This window comes from Jaculus jaculus, chromosome 2, assembly GCF_020740685.1.
Source record: "Jaculus jaculus isolate mJacJac1 chromosome 2, mJacJac1.mat.Y.cur, whole genome shotgun sequence".
Taxonomy (NCBI): Eukaryota; Metazoa; Chordata; class Mammalia; order Rodentia; family Dipodidae; genus Jaculus; species Jaculus jaculus.
In genome coordinates, this window is record NC_059103.1 from 206,459,019 (window position 1) to 206,476,373 (window position 17,355).

General features: G+C 42.9%; 2 protein-coding genes across 3 annotated transcripts in view; one reads left to right on the forward strand and one right to left on the reverse strand.

Annotated features, from left to right (window-relative positions):
* Oc90 (otoconin 90) overlaps positions 1-3,596 on the forward strand; it is a 39,319-nt gene extending 35,723 nt beyond the window's left edge. Inside the window, exons 15-16 of the mRNA XM_045144411.1 lie at positions 156-262; positions 3,127-3,596. Of these exons, the coding sequence (XP_045000346.1) occupies positions 156-262; positions 3,127-3,431 (412 nt within the window). The 3' untranslated portion in view covers positions 3,432-3,596. The remainder of the gene's footprint in view (positions 1-155; positions 263-3,126) is intronic.
* Positions 3,597-6,352: 2,756 nt separating this feature from the next.
* Positions 6,353-17,355, reverse strand: part of Efr3a (EFR3 homolog A) — an 86,419-nt gene continuing 75,416 nt past the window's right edge. For both annotated transcript variants that reach the window (XM_045142747.1, XM_045142748.1), the window contains exons 20-23: positions 14,583-14,631; positions 12,800-12,903; positions 12,093-12,142; positions 6,353-8,548 (exon numbers count right to left, since the gene is read on the reverse strand). In XM_045142747.1, the coding sequence (XP_044998682.1) occupies positions 8,443-8,548; positions 12,093-12,142; positions 12,800-12,903; positions 14,583-14,631 (309 nt within the window). In that variant the 3' untranslated portion in view covers positions 6,353-8,442. The remainder of the gene's footprint in view (positions 8,549-12,092; positions 12,143-12,799; positions 12,904-14,582; positions 14,632-17,355) is intronic.

Below are 17,355 nucleotides of genomic sequence, written 5' to 3' on the forward strand. Positions count from 1 at the left end.
CTCACTGTCCTAGAGAGTGAGGACAAGTAGGCCTCAGGTCTGTGGGAAACCTTGGGCAGCAGAGGGCGTCTCTCGCTATCCCAGAGCATAGATGAAACGCGTGCCTCATGGAGTGTCACAGTCCTAGCCCAGGTCAAAGGTTTCTTTGGTCTTAGGTGCTGTCTGAACCATCGTTGCTGCCTGGAGCAGGTGAGGCAGTTGGGCTGCCAGCGTGGAAGACATTCTAGATCAGCGGTGGTGTGTGTGGACCACGCACCCAAGTGTAAGTGCTGGAGGCTGCACCATGATTTCTCATAGCCTTCATACTGGCATTCATACAACGCCAGGCACACCTTCCCCTAGAATGTGATCTCATGCCCTTACTCACTGTGAGACATGCCATCCCATGTGTCCATGTACAAAAAGGCTCAAGAACAAGCTAGTTAAGAGTATAAGGAATAACCTGGCTAGCCCATACCTACTACAATGTTCTCGGTGCTGGTAAAAGCCCTTGAAAAGAACAGCTGCTCTCACATCAGTCCAAGGACGCAGTTCTATTATTTGACCCTCTTTATAGAGGAGGCAGCCAAGGCCCACAACTGTGCAGGCACAAGAAATGGTAGAACTGGGAATTGGGCCATAAGAAGGCATTGCCTCAGACCCAGGGCTTCCCCTTCATGATCCAGAGGGTTTCAAGCTGGCTCTGTCCTCAGTGACACCTTCTGAGAAGTTTTACGAAGTACTGGGCAGCTCTGCTGAAGGGTGAGGGGGCCCCTCTGCTCTGGTCCTCCCCATAGTGAACAGTGAAGTACCCTGGCGAGCTGATTGGTGCCCTTATCAAGGGAGCGCCTGTCAGAGCTTACTCCGAACTGGCTGTGGGCACTCTGCTTTGCTTTCCGGGCACAGGAGAAGGCACACTTCCTGCAGGCTTGCTTCATACCTAAACCGAAACGTTTCCCTTAGCACTCCATAAATACACAGTAAGGTTTTGGTCTCATCCTCATTTTGTCTGGGACCCATTGGCCAGGATTCTGTCCTTCTTCCTGCTGTCTTGCGCCCTCAGCACCTCATGGGCACCTCTGTCATCTTGTCTCCCGCCACCATTTGTGCCGTGTGCTTCTGGGCCACTCGCTCATTCAATTGTCCACTTATCCAACAAACTTCTGTCAGAAACAATGACATTAACTGTGTTAGCGTTTGTCACCGTGACAAAATGCATGAGAAAAATCAACATAAAGAAGGACAGATTGATTTTGTCATTCCCTGTTCTCTTGGCTCAATGCTGTGGGCTGGTGTGGAGGCAGGGACTGCGCGGCTGAGCAAAGCTATTTGCTTCATGGTGGCTGGCAAGCAGTGATGAACTAGGGGAGATTATAGACATGACACACACACACACATGCGCGCGCACACACACCAGATATGCTAGAGAAGAGCTATACCTTACACACTCCCAGTCACTTCCTCCAACTAGGCCCCACTCCCGAACTTGTACTGCCTCCCAGCAACGCCAGCATATAGGAGTCCACCATTCGCAAAGGGTTGAACATTCTGGATCCAATCAGTCCAAATCCCATCAGCTGACAACCAAGGCTTTGGAACCAGTTTTTGTGCGGGACATTTCTGGTTCAAATGGTAGCAACAATGAACCTGTCTAATCTTTGTCTCAAGCTGCTCATAGCATGGAGGGGTGACAGGCAAGCGGTCACCCTGAGAAGTACAGTTGTCCTTGGCCATACATCAGGGGTTTTTGTGTCTGGAGATTGCAGTTGAGGGCTGGAGGATCTGGGAGAGGTCAGAAGAGATGAGATCTGACAGGAGCCTAACAGCTTCTGTTGTGTTGGGCACGGGTGTTCCAAGCAGAGGAAAAGAAAAAGCATGTCACACTGGAATGTCCAGGAACTCAGGGGTAAAAAGTGAGAGCAAGGGGTAGGACTGAGGTCAGTGTGTTGAGCGCCCATTAGCAGAACCATGAGCAGTGGACAGGAGCCCGGGTGGATTATAGTCCAGGAGTTAAGAATGGGTCACTATCATCATGCTGCAGTGACACACTTGCTGGTGGCAGGCTCACTCTTCACCCTCCCCTCTCAGCATCCAGGAACCAGTGTTGGCCCTCTGTGAACAAACACGGGAGCTTACGCCAGACGCTAGGTACTGGTTAACATTCCTAGGTGAAGGGGTTGGGGAGGACAAAGACTATGTATGCCTCCACTCTGCCCATCGATCCCCCTCTCCTTGAGTCTGCTGCTAGCTATAGTCAGTAGGTCTGTGGCCAGGGTGAGGCCGCTGTAGAAGGTAAGGAGAGTCCGTGTGGTGTACCGTGAGAAGAGATTCTGGCTAATGAACACTTCAAGATAAGATGGAGGGAAAAAGACCTTTAGCTTCACTGCAGATAACAAGGACATTTGCAGAAAGCTTATCTTTGCCTGGCACCTTCAAGCATGTTCTTTCCTTTGGGTCACAGGACCTCCACTGCAGGCAATCTCTTCCTTAAAGCAAGGACACGCTTGCCAGAGCTGGCAGAAAACATAGGAAGCCTAGGTAAACTTGAATTTCAGATAAACACAAAATTTTTAATGTATATCATAAGTGGACACACTTGGAGGCATATCTGAAATTCCAGTTTAACGGGGCATCCTTGAATTTTTATCTGGTCACCAAGAACAGTGTGGGCATGAAATTCCATTGCCAGAGAAATGCTATGCAAACAAGGCAGGCATACTAGATTGGGCCAACAAGTATTTCCCAAGCCCTGACTTGGCAAACATTAGTGTTGGAGTGAATTAAGTGTTTGGACAGTTGGGATCTGTGATTAAGGTTTTCTGTGAGGCAGAAGGGAAAGGGGGTATCCATGGCTGTACATGATTAACTCAAACTGTAGGGAAGCAAAATGCCCAAAGTTAGGCTCGATGGGAGCCTACCAAAAAAGCACTACTTTCCACAGAGACTCAGGAAAGCCATCTGGAATGGAGGGCAAGCAGGGGCTAGACAAGTAGGAGTTAATCCAGGGAGGACTGAGCGAGTTGGAACATTAGCCAGAGGATGTGTGCAACAGGCAGAGGGGAAGGGTTGAGGGGTGGGCTGCCAGCCATGTGACCTTTGTAACCCATGCCTGATGTCTCATGTCCTCTCCTCTCTGCTCTCTCTAAGGTGTGGGGCAGAGCCTGTGTGAGAAGCTGTTGTGTGCCTGTGACCAGATCACGGCTGAGTGCATGGCCTCTGCCTCCTACAACCAAAGCCTCAAGTCAGCAGACACACACGAGTGCCAGGGCAAGCCCGTGTCCTGCGAGGACAGGCTGCTCGGAGGACACTCGGTCTCTTCTGTGGGCTCCAGCTCTGAGGAGAACAGCGAGGAGCCCATGGCCCACACAGAGCACCTCAGAAGCAAAAGGTTTCTGGGGAAGTCTGTTGGTCCCTCGGCATCCAAACCACTCCATGGAAGACAAGATTCCTGAGTACAGCAAGGTCTGTTGCTCTGCTTTGTTGCTTTGTCACAGCCCATTAGCCCTCCATCCTGTCCACTGAGCCTTAGCAGAAGCTCAGAGGGAACAGGGACAGTGAGACCCGTACCCACACACTTCAGAAGTTTATCAGTTCACGTAGAAATATGTACTGGAGAAGACAGGCGACAGGTGTTTCTCTATTTTCTGTAGCACACTGTGGAAGCTCAATAAATACTCCAACCATGTGCTTTGTCTTTGTTTGTTTTGCATTTTATTTTTATTTATTTATTTATTTTGTATTAGTTTTCTATTCTGCAAGTACAGGAAGTTTGGTATCATTATTAGGCTCATCCCCATTGGCCCCTCCTTGTTGAGGTATATGGGTCGTGCTTTGTGGAGTTAGCCCACAGTTATTGGTATGATAAATGTCTCTGCATATCCTGACCCAACATGTGGCTCTGACATTCTTTTCACCCCCTCATCCGCAAAATTTCCCTGAACCATGTTGTGTTTATTTTTGGTCTGCTTCAGTGATGAGGTGTTGGGGGCCTCTGGGGCTCTGGCTCTCTGATTTGGTAGGTGTTGATTTTTCTCTGGGTTGGTCTCCTTCCCTGTTGTGCTTGTATCTGCTTTGTCTTGTTTTTAAGAACTGTTTAGTTGTAAGTATTTGTGCATAAAGGTTAGATGACATTACAGAAAATATATCAATTCCCTAGCTTCTGGAAGTTACTTTCTTCTACTGAAAATAATGGGAGTGTAATTTCCTGTGTATCACCAATAAACTGCTGATGATGTATGCCAAGGACTAAGCTGGCATCTGGCATGTGCCACTCTTGTTACTAAGAGAACAGCCATAGGTCATGGGAAATCGCCCATCACTGTATCCTGAGCCCTCGATTTTCTTTTTAAAATGAGGACTAATTAGAACGTTGTGCCTGACCTCATATTCTCACACTCCCACTTTTCACTACTGTGCGCCCATGGACATAGTGGTAGATCCCTGGTAGTGTGTTTTCTGTTTCTCCCCTTCTGGGTGTTGACCCAAGCCTTCTCTAAGAATAAGGAGGTGTTCCCTGGGCAGTAGCTCTTCACTAAAGAACATGCCATCCAGGGGTTGAAAAATTAATATGCAGAGGGAAACCCTTGACCATAAGCACATGTCAAGGACAAAAGCTTTCCCCATTTTCATATTGTGGGGACAGTTCTGTTCCTCAGAACACTTTAAAAATGGGTGCTTAGCCGAACATGGTGGCACACACCTTTATTCCCAGTACTCAGGAGGCAGAAGTAGGGGGATCACCAGGGGTTCGAGGCCATCCAGGTCAGCCTGGGCTAGAGTGAGACCTTATCTCAAAAAAACAAAAAAAGGATGCTTAAGGCAGCAGGTACTTGTCAAAGATAGGCCATCAATCATCATTCAGTCATGGATGGGGAGGAGATTCTGATTCCTCCCCATCTATTGGTAGTTAATAAGTTGTTGAAGGAGGTGGAGTCAGAGTATGTGGGAGGAAGAATGGGTTTTTCTAGTGGGACTAGGAAAAGAGAGGCTGGGAGAAGGGGGGGTCCTATGTGGTTTAAGTACAATGCATATGCATGAAATTGTCAAAGAACAAAGAACAAATGAAAGTAAAATACTTAAAAGCAAAATGAAATCAATGTCCATTTCACCGCACCCCCCCTTGCTCAGATGCACCAGGACTGCTTCCAAAAGAAACACGTGCACACTAGCCGTGTCTCAGGCTGAGGCACTGCCTTTACATACTATCAGCTGTCTCTGACTCCAGTGTGAGGCGAAGCTGGAGAGAGCAAAACCGACAGGCAGAGTCTTAGCTCTACCTTGGCTCTGTTCCTTGCTTCAGACTTGGTAGCTGAGATCAGCCATTTGTCAAATGACAAGATCACAGCAAGTTCCTATAGGAAGAAAGCCTATGAGATAGCATTTCATGCAGTGACTTTATACCTGAATAAACAAGTTCAGAAATGTGGAATGACTGTCCTAAGACTAGAGAGCTCAGAGAGAGAGGCCCAGGTTCCTTACAAGCTAGTCTGGCGATCCCAAGGATTGTGAGATAACTGAAGGCTCACTTTGTAATGTAGGCTTGACGCAGTGAGCTTTTTCAAGTGGTTCTCTTACTCCTCTCAGCTAAGCTTAGAAAAAGAACAACATGTTGTCTGCCATTTCTAGGTCCCTACCACCACTCAGTCAGGATTAGGGGTGCTGAGTTTGAATCCAGAGCCCAAGTTCCTTGTCATTCTGTTACTCAGCCTGACACCAAAAGCCCCTGACTACAGTCTGCTGTGGGGCACAGCTATGCAAGTGAAGAATAAGCCAAGTAGATTGGCATGCATGGTACTAGACAATGGATCCTGGATTCATTAAGAGAAGCTTCATGCCCTATTTGGAGCCAAGAGATGGTGCTGGACAGAAATCCCAGGGTGAGCACAGCCGATAGGAGCTGTGTGAGCACTCCATCTGAGGCTCACTTCTCTCAGGCTCACTAGCAGTTATGGTCCCGATGCCGCTCATGGATGAACCCAACAACGAAACCCAAGGGTGAGTACAATTAATCCTATAAAAGAGATGCACTTACTTATCCACAAGAAAATCAACTTCTTAATGCTTACATATGATTGCATAGTAACGTTTTGCATTAAAACTTTACATTAATACATAAATCAGTATAAATGAGACAAGCGAGTTAAGTTTTATTTTTAGACATGAAAAAAAGCATCTTAGGGGGTGGAAAGGTAATTGCTGGTAAAGTAGCCTTACATTACAAGATGAGTTTGGTGAGAGGAAGATAAATATGAATGCACATGTTCAGGTGAACTTCAACTAAATCCACATAAGCAGCCAGAGACACCATGTGTAGGGGAGGAACTCTGAGATGCGAATGGCTCAGTGTCACACAGAAGAGTAATATAAACAGCTGTACACAGCAGAAAAATTAACAATTTATTTTGAGTTTAATACACTTACAAAATAAACTAATACAATGAACTTCAACAAATCCTCAAGTTTCAGCATCTAAACTGGCTACAACCCAGCCTGCATACCTAGTCCAAGCCGAGCCCATGGCAGTCATTGAAGGGCCAGTGTGAGAAGCAGTCTAGTTCTGGGGAACCCTTGTGAACAGGCCCGTTGCACCTGCTCGACTCAGGATACCTAGAAGTCCACTGTGACTTAAAAACAACGGCAACAAAACTCAAATCAACAGTTTACAAAGACAAAGAGAAAAGTATGGTAAACATCAGTGGTAAGGGTTTTCCTTTACATGCAATACATGCTTTTTTAAATCACTGAAACATGAATTGTGTAAAGCAGAGTGTGTTTTGCATGAAAGCAAACGAGTCTACATCTTTCTTACACAACTAAGTGATAGATTTTTCCATACGAAAGCACACAGTGTTCATTTATAAAATGACATCCGAGTGGATGATGATTGCTTTTGCATGTCCCCCTGCTAAGACTTTAAACACAGTCAGAAGTTAAAATCCTTCCGCAGCACAGAAGAAGAAAGCTGGGGGGGGGGGGAATATGAAATGTGGAGAGAGGGAAGCTGCAGTGACAGCTGCAATAGGGCTATTTCACCTGCTAGGGATGCCACACTACCCTCCGAACCAACACTCTTCAGGGTCATTTTACATTTCTGAAGACGGCAGGCTTTGGTTTAAACACTCAAGCACTTCCAGCATGGACGCCCTATTACCCACCCTTTTCTTTTTTCTGTTTCTGCTTATGGTGCCCAACAAGCCAAGCACAAAGTTAACAACAGTCACTCTTCACTGAAATTTTTCAAAAAAAAAACAAAAGCCAAAACCAAACTGTTTTTTTTTTTTTGAATTACAACTTTGGTATACTTACTTTTTATGTTAAAAGAAAATAAAATCTGCAAAGGCAGAACTATAAGCAGGCAATTTCATAAAAATGTCTTAAGAGAAACTTCTAAGAATTGAAAAGAATATTCATTTTCACCATGGGATGGAATTCACTAAAATGCATGAATACATACTGGCCCTGCGGCATCAGAAGATGGAATCAAAGCAGACTACACAGGGGGCCTCAGCAAAGACATATGCACTGTTTGACTGTCATGTAACTATTCTTAAACATACATGCATACAAGTTTTGGTTCAAATCTTACAAATTAAAAATGCAGTACACTGGGGAATTTTACAGACTATAAAGATTTGAAACAATGTATAATATGAAATGTAAATTAATTTATTTAAAAGAAATTGCAATATAGACTCTTCACAGGTGAACTGGTAGCTATTTTAATGCCTCTCTTTTCTGTAGTAAATATATATGTATATATACATATATTACTTAATGGACCACAGAAAATACTACTATAGTTTCAAAGCAAAGCTATAAACTAATACATCTTATGATGTAAAAAAATATTGCACAGTTCAGTACTCAGAGAGTAAGCTCTAAGCCTCTCAAGTGTGCAAACTCTCAGCAGAAAACACAGTATTACAAGAACCAGTAAGGTATGGCGATTTTTAGGGTCAGTGAATATTCTCTTGTGGTCAACAAATTGAGGAATGCCTACTACATGTTACTACAATAGGCAACTTTTCTAAGGCATGGGGACAAAAAGCATGTGACAGTTTGCAACTCCAGGATTAGGAACATAGTTTTTTGTGTGTTTTTTTTCCTTCAGATAAACAAAACCAAAAGAAATTTGATTTGTAAGTACCTGTGTAGACACTAAGAAACCAGCAGACACTTCATACATTTTTCAATCCTTTTTGTTCCTAAAAAGTCAAACTTGAGCAGTTTAAAATATACTGTTCAACAGTGGAATAACAATGAATGAACCTGAAAACAAATAAGCACGACACAGACTTATCTTCTAAGTACCCTACAGGGCACAGTGAGCATTTGGTAGAGACACATTCCCTCGTCGTTTTCAGAACGCACGTCAGTAAGCATCATGTGATTCCTGAAGAATCATCTGGGCCTTGTCGTTGAGGCTTTAAAATTCTTTAAAATTCTGCCGTCTTCAAGAGCAACTCAGTACACACACAGGTCTGGAAACTTCATCTCATAGACTGGGACAGATTGGTACTGGGCATGCCCAGAAGTAATGGTCAGAGTTCCAGATGGACTGGGAGGAGGACTGTAAGAGAACAACATGCAGTGTCACCAGCGCACTTAAAAAAGCTCCTCATTTCAGAGGATTGAATCTACTACCTGCAAGCTAGCAAAGCAAGACACCTCACCTGGCACGACCAGCATGCTACAGGTGCCGGCCAGCTACGCGACCGTGAGAACTAGTTGCAGAGGCGGCTTGCTCGTCAAGTCTAAACCAGGCAGTGTCCTAGCCCTCTTTCAATGGAATTGCCCTGTGCATGCATATAAGCTACTTTATTTTGCAAGTAAAAAGTTTGTATTCATTATTCTCATTGATGCTAATAAGGTATTTCACCATATTGATATCACTTATTTAATCCACTGAGAAGAAACAGGTTTATATTCATTACTACAAATAATGTTGACAAGTCTTTCAATTTTTTTTTACTGACAAGTTCCAAAATTATAGACAATAAGCCATGATAATTCCCTCTTGACAAGTCTATTTTTAAAAATATATACTTTATTTATTTATATGAGAGAGAAAGAGGTAGAGAGTGAGAGTGAATGGGCACGCCAGGGCTTCCAGCCACTGCAAACAAACTCCATATGCATGCATCCCCTTGTGCATCAGGCTTATGTGGGTCCTGGAGAATCAAACTGGGATCCTTTGGCTCTGTGGGCAAATGCTTAACCACTAAGCCATTTCTCCATCCATGACAAGTCTATTTTTAAGTATGCACAATTTTGTCTTGCCCATCTCTTTGGACAATAGACTTATAGTATCTATTTTGTTTCCTTAAATAGTCAAAGTAGGAAATTAATCTCATTAATCTATGTCTAATTCATTATTGAATCCTCAACATTTCTGGCCAAATGATTAAGAATCTTATACATACAAAAATTAACTTCCTTATTTCGACCTTTTTAGTTAGCAATGACCCACCTCCTCTCAAGAGCACAAAAAATATTCCAGAACAAATTCTGGTGTCTCTATATACTTTTCTAAAGGAAGGGCTAGTTGTTCTATTTTAGAAAAGAGTTACATGGTTTACTGGCAAACCACTTTTTTAAGTGTTCAGGTCAGAGTAACGAAACTTCACTCTTTTCCTTGAAAATCTGAAATCTTATCTTTGTCATAAGTATTCTTTGTCAATTTTCCTCTATCCTATGCCTACAGGAAGCCAACCTGTTAGAAGCAGCAAAGACCTACCATGTCTTTCCATCCCTCAGGGTAAAGGGTAAGGGCTGTGGCATCTGTAGAGTGCTCCCATATGTGGGCCCACCCACAGCACTCTATGTCCTGGCATAAATAAATAAATAAATTCTGTGCACGTTTTGACTAAAACTATAATCTACTGAAAACTGGTTATCTTTATATTAACTTCCTATTTAAGAACAAGTTATGAGTTTTAATTTACATATATATAATTATTTATTTTATATTATTGTATGTATTATTATCACTAGTTGTTTTTCGAGGCAGGGTCTTCCACTAGTCCAGGCTGACCAGGAATTAACTATGTAGTCTCAGGGTGGGCTCAAACTCACAGCGACCCTCCTACTTTTGCCTCCCAAGTGCTGGGATTAAAGGCATGTGCCACCAGGCCAAACAGTATATATTGTTATATAAAATACATAATTTAGTTATTTCAAATAAATACTAGTTTGTGTTTACTAGTACCCTATGATTAAGAATGTTTTCGATTACTATTATAAACAAATCTTAACTTCATAAATTATCTTTCATAACTAAGTAACTGCTTCTGCTTTTTTTTTTTTTTTTTTTTTTTTGGTAAGCACAAAATTTGTCCTCTGGCTAATTTGTCCTCCTCTCTCTATCTGGCTAGCCAAACTAGCAGAAGAAAACATCCAAGACAGGACTGAAAGCATAAAGCCACAGGGCCTTCTGCTTAGCTTCTCTGCATCCCACACACCACTGTGACATGTCTTCCTGGCCAGGTGAGCCTGCATGAGAGATCAAACGTCTATGAGCCTGTGCATACAAACATGAAAGGAGAATAATGGCTACTTACTTTTAGGGTCAATAGTAAGTACTGAATGAAAACATGCACTCAGTCAGTACCATGTCTGGAGTATCACTAACACTACTAGAAAATGCCCAATAAATGCTAATAAGTAGTGTATAATTAGTATAGACAAAAGTTATAATACTGGTCCTAAAATATTAAACCCATACAACTGATGTGAGTAAAACTAAAATGGTATGCAGAGTTCCTCTTAAGTGCAAGGCTTTGGATTTTATCGTGACTCTGCCACTGTCTAGGCATGTGACCTGTGGCAAGTTACTTTACTTCTCCAAGCTTTGGTGTGTTTACCTGCAGATGAAAAACAGCACCCCCTCCCCTTTCAGGGCTGTGGTGAGAAAGAGAAGAAATAAAGCACGGGCACAAGGTCAAGGACACAGGACACACACGGATAACTAACTAGCAGACATCAAGGCTTCAAGTACTCTTAGTCAGCAGTTCTCTCTGAAAATGAGGTTTAACACATATTGCATATTTTAGTCCAACTCTCTGTCCTGACATTTAGTGAAGGAATGATCCTCTCTTTTAGTAGGAGGTGTCTGGAAGGAACTGTGATACTGATGAAACGTGCTTTGCATATGAAAACAGAAAATAAGGTAAAAAACCTCAAGTGGCTACAATATTTACCAGTTTCTGCCATCTTGAGACATAGGATTAAAGGAAAACAGACCTAATTCATCAAGTTAACAAAATAAAGGAAAGAGCTAATGTAGAAAACAAGTCCAGAAGCAAAGGCCTGTGTGGCTCCTGTCCTGGGCCACCTGTCTGACAACCAATTTCTCCACTGAAGCCAAAGTCACACTACACAGAAGTACTTTCTCAGCAGGGAGCCGAGTGACAGCCTCTTCCTCAAATCCTGTATTACCTGCAACGGACAGATACAGAATGACCACTATCTGTTAGACACTGCAGGTGCTGGAGTGCAATAACTCACAGGTGTGAGAGCACAAGGAAGGTCAGTGGTTCCAATAAGCATTTGCACTGGCAGCACTCTCATTGCTGTAGAAAGGACAATGAGGTCGAACCAGATCTAACTATAGTTCAAGCATGTCAAGAATGGCTAAATCTAGGCCGGGCGTGGTGGCGCACGGCTTTAATCCCAGCCCTCGGGAGGCAGAGGTAGGAGGATCGCCATGAGTTCAAGGCCACCCTGAGACTCCATAGTGAATTCCAGGTCAGCCTGAGCTAGAGTGAGACCCTACCTCAAAAAAACCAAAAAAAAAAAAAAAAAAAAAAAAGAATGGCTAAATCTAAACAGTTTCCTGCCTAAGCACAACACTGGAATGTAGGTCTGCCAAACCACTCAGACGTCCTTAGCGACTACTGTGAAGGAAAGCATGGGTTACAAGAAGCCAGAGATGGTAGGAGACAAGCGGACAAGAAAAGGTGCCAGACTTCGCCTGGTAAACAGAGCGAGCATGGGACAGAGGGTCACAGTGTGATCTTATTTATCCACAGGCACAGCGCGTCCATTTACACATATGCAGCCACAAACCGTAGGGCTCTAGCGAATTCTTGCTGCTATGGGAACAGAACCCTTACCGTATGGTGAGCTCCAGGATTTGAGCAAGTCTATCATGAAGCAAATTTGCCTGCAAAAGAGAAAAATTTGTTAAAGGATTTATTATTTTCCAGATTCACATGAATACAAATGCAATTACTAGGACAAAGTGTGGCTGTAACTACTGAACCCAGCACAGAATGTTTTCATCATCGGCTACAATTTAATGCAAAGGTTCTTTCTTGCTTTTTTTTCCAATCATAGTATCATTGTTACAGACCAACTGATAAGCACACAATACAAAATACCCAGGGCAAAATCAACTGAAAACCACTGCAAAAAGTATCAAAAGGCTGGAGGGATGGCTTAGCAGTTAAGCATGCAAAGCCAAAGGACCCAGGTTCAATTCCCCAGGACCCATATTAGCCAGATGCACAAGGGGGGCACACACGTTTGGAGTTCGTTTGCAGAGGCTGGAGGCCCTAGCATTTCCGTTCTCTCTTTTTCTCTAACAAATAAATAAAAATAAAATATTTTTAAAAGTATCAAAGTAACCAGTCATTACCGACAGGTGTGGAATCTGCCACTTCTATGGGCTTCATCACATAAAGAAACTACTACAGCATCAATGATCTAACCTCAAAGGTTTTAGTCCCATGTTTCCCTGGTTCTGCTAAGGTGTCTACAGCCTGTGGAAACCAGTAACCAAGCATCCCCACCCCACAGGTCCTCACCACTGTCCACTCACTTTGGATTCACACTGTGCTGCAATTTCTTCAAAAGGTGCCTTCTGGAACTTCTCTATCACAAGACGCCTCTTTTCCTTCTCCTGTTCTTCCATCCCATTGGTGTCTGTGTGGGTATTTATATGACCCATTAAAAGGAGGACAAAAATTAAAAAAAAAAAAAAAGTAAAAAGGGCTGGAGAGATGGCTTAGCGGTTAAGCGCTTGCCTGTGAACCCTAAGGACCCCAGTTCAAGGACAGATTTCCCAGGATCCACATAAGCCAGATGGACAAGGTGGTGCATGCATCTGGAGTTCGTTTGCAGTGGCTAGAGGCACTGGTACACCCATTCTCTCTCTATCTGCATCTTTCTCTCTGTGTCTGTCACTCTCAAATAAATAAAAAACAAAAACATTTAAAAGGAGGCCAGAGTTTCACAATATCCTGTCAATAACCATGGGAGCTAATGATTTACAATCAAATCCAGAGCAATTTAAAGAGCTATTTTTGTGAGGAAAAGAACAACTGGTGTAACATCTATAAAATGTTTTACTTTAGACTGAAAAATGTACAGGTCTAGAGAGATGGCTTAGTGGCTGAAGTGCTTGCCTGCGCAGCCTAAGGACCCATGTTGGGCTATTCAGATCCCATGTAAGCCAGATGCACAAGGTGGCGCAAGCGTGCAAGGTGGCACATGTGCACAAGGTGGCAGGGGCATCTGGAGTTTAATTATAATGGCTGCAGGCCCTGGCACACCAATTCCATCCCCCACCTTGCATAAAAAAGGTGTTGGGCCGGGCGTGGTGGCGCACGCCTTTAATCCCAGCACTTGGGAGGCAGAGGTAGGAGGATCACCGGAGAGTTCGAGGCCACCCTGAGACTACATAGTTAATTCCAGGTCAGCCTGTACCAGAGTGAGACCCTACCTCGAAAAACCAAAAAAAAAAAAAAAAAAAAAAAAAAGGTGTTGGGCTTGCCTCAAAAAACAAACAAACAAACAAACAAACAAACACACACATACATATTAAAAACCTAACAGCTGAAGTTACACATGACCTTCTTTTACAGGATACCTTCCTGTCTTTTACTAAATAAGTAGATAAACATGAGAGGAGTAATTTTCTACAGGTGAAAACACTATCTTTCCCAGAAAATGATTTTATGTTTAACTATTCACTTAATTTGCTAACCTAAACTGAAATACAGATGGGACCAGTTAAGACAAACTGCCTAAACCTTACAACAACATGAAAGGGATTGTTATATGGTCTGTCAGGTAGTAAAGCAGAAAACGTCTACCTTGTCTACACCACTGAGCTTATGAGGTAGAGCTGTGTTTGTGTCCAGCAGAATACAGGTAGGATGAGACTATTCAAGAAGCTTAAATTTGCCTGGCGTGTTGTGCACACCTTTAATCCCAGGCAGAGGTAGGAGGATTATCGTGAGTTTGAGGCCACCCTGAAAACACACAGTGAATTCCAGGTCAGCCTGAGCTCCAGTGAGACCCTACCTTGAAAAACCAAAGAAAAAAAAAAAAAGAAAGAAGCTTAAATAATATATTTGAGTGAATGATATATTTATATGGAGACGAACAGTACTTTTTTTTTTTTGCATGCTTTTTCTACTCACTCTGTCATTTACAAAGCACTAAGGCAAAGATGAGTTCGGGAGATGGCCCAGCCAACAAAGACACTTGCTGGCAAAGATTCAATTCCCCAGCACTCACATAAAGCCAGACATCCAAAAAGCACTAACGCTAAGATGAGCCACAGTTATGAGGAGAGCCACAGGAGCACCATATCTCACCAATTGCTTTCTTCAGAGCTTCAAAGGTGATTTCTTCAGTGTTACTAACCTAGAGGAAAAGGATTGAAGTAAAACAGTCAAGAAAGTGAGTGTTTACCTAGCTGGAAGTCATTTAAGCACTTTCACAATGACATGTTCCTGTGTGTTGGCTTGTCCTATGATTATATTCAGAACAGCACATAACTCTCTACAGCACTAACCCGAGTGCAGTGGTTCCCTGAACAGATACACAGCTGAGCATCAGACTGGCAGAATGCACAAGTGCTCAGCCACCCTCAAGTCACAGACATAGGCTCTGGTACCTGACAGGCCACAAGATCTGATGCCCAGTGACCAACTGTGGCTAGGGGAGTGGGCAATGCTTCAACAGTTGAGGCTGAGGTTACACATCCATCTTTAGCTATATGGTAAATGGTAGCCTGACAGCCTCTGCAACCTGGTGGCTACATACAGTTTACAAAACCAACGTGATATATCCGAAGATTTTAAATGCCATAAAAACAGGATTCACTGCTTTGGGAAATGTCCATCGGAAAATAAAAAGATTTGTGATCCTCTAATACCAACCACCAAGTTTTATTTGACAGCCCTTCTTTTAATTGGGCTCTCAAATGTCTCTTGCTTTGAGACATGTAAAATGTATTAAATTGTCTTAGGAGTTTAAGAAAGTTAATGCTTTTGTGATAAAAATGGGCAATGATACCTTTTGTGGCATCCAAACACTATCAGAAGGAGCCTCACGTTTAGTTACCACAGCATCTCTGGATAAAACTCAAGCAACGGCACACGAGTACTTGCCTGGGACTGTGGCCATCCCAGTTTAGCTCATGAGCTTCTTTTGCTACTCTAAGGCAGCCATACCAAGGAAAGCAAAAGACTTGGCATTCTGCACCTTGGCTTCTCTGTTACACAAAGGCCTTAGCTGGAAGTCAAGCAGCAAGAGTTCCACTACCTCAGCTTTGCTACCGAAGGTTCACATTTCTAGTTGAAGTCAGGGTAAAACTTGGGAATCTTCAGTTGCCATGTTCTAGACATTTGGAGCAGACATACAGGATTAGGCTCTGGCTAATTAGCTGTATCTAGAAGCAATCTAGCACTAGCATTCTAATAATAATAAAAAATTCACTGCTGTTCCTACATTTGGCTAAAAGCTTCAAGAATTTAAGAAACAATGAAAGAATAGGAGAAAGAGCAAGGGAAGAACTCAGAAAGCTAGCATCCCTATTTTATTAACTTTTACTTACTAAAGCTTGAATAAATATTTACCAGCATCTGGTGAATAACCAACCAATGTGAATTTCTCCTGTCCTTGCTATGATTTTTTTAATTTTAATTTTATTTTATTTATGTATGTATTTATTTATTGCCTTCTAGCACTTGGACAACCATTTCTAAAATACAGAAGCAGATCCCATGATGGTGAGTGGGTTTGAGCCTCACACATGCTTAGGTACCTGAGACTCCTGATCTGTACTCTACAGATGCGCAGTTTGTGACATATAGAGCTTAGGACTTAAAGCAAACAGGAAAAGATAATGTATTCATGATTTTAAAAATATTTCTTATTTATTTCAGAGAGAGAGAAGGAAGGAGAGAGGGAAAGGGGGACAGAGAGAAGGAAAAAGGGGGGGAGAGAGGAAAAGAGGTAGAGAATGGGCCCTATAGGGTCTTTATCCATTACAAACAACTCCAGATACGTGCGCCACCTAGTGCATCTGACTTATGTGGGTCCTGAAGAATTGAACCTGGGTCCTTTGTCTTTGCAGATCAAAACTTTAATCTCTAAGCCATCTCTCCATACCTCATAATTTTTTTTTATAATTTTATTTATTTATTTATTTGAGAGTGACAGACACAGAGAGAAAGACAGATAGAGGGAGAGAGAGAGAGAATGGGCGCGCCAGGGCTTCCAGCCTCTGCAAACGAACTCTAGACGCGTGCGCCCCCTTGTGCATCTGGCTAACGTGGGACCTGGGGAACCGAGCCTCGAACCGGGGTCCTTAGGCTTCACAGGCAAGCGCTTAACCGCTAAGCCATCTCTCCAGCCCCATACCTCATAATTTTTAATATAAACGTTTATACTAAGTATCTTTTCTCCATGGGGAGATGGCTCAGCAGTTAAAGATGCATGCTTGCAAAGCCTGCCAGCTCAGGCTCAATTCCCTAGCACACATATCACTGGATACAAAGTGGCACATGTGTCTGGCATTTGTTCACAGGCCCCTGGTGCACCTATACACACATGTGTGCATGAATAAATAATTTTTTTAAAAATGCTGCGCTCTTAACACTTGGAACAAACTCGGTAGCAAAAAAAGAGAATCTTCCTTTTACATTCAGTTTTCATGCAAATATTTTTTATTCATTTTTATCAAAATACGCTGATTCTCTGCAACAATCTGAAGTGTAAAACATAGTTTTTTGTTTGTTTGTTTGTTTGTGTTTTGTTTTTACTTGAGAAAGAGAAAGGCAGATAGAGAAAAAGAGAGGTGGGGAGAATGGACAGATGTGTCAGGGCCTTCAGTCACTACAAATGAACTGCAGAGGCATGCACTCCCTTGTGCACATGTGCGACATTGCATGTTCATGTCACTATGGGTCTAGCTTACGTGGGACCTGGAGATTCAAACATGAGTTCTTAGGCTTTGCAGGCAAGTGCCTTAACCATTAAGTCATCTCTCCAGACCAAAGCTGGAGAGATTTTCAACAGAAAAAAAAAGCAAGCAAAAGAATGGAAAATGTAAGTCACTAAAATATATTTCACTTCTAACAA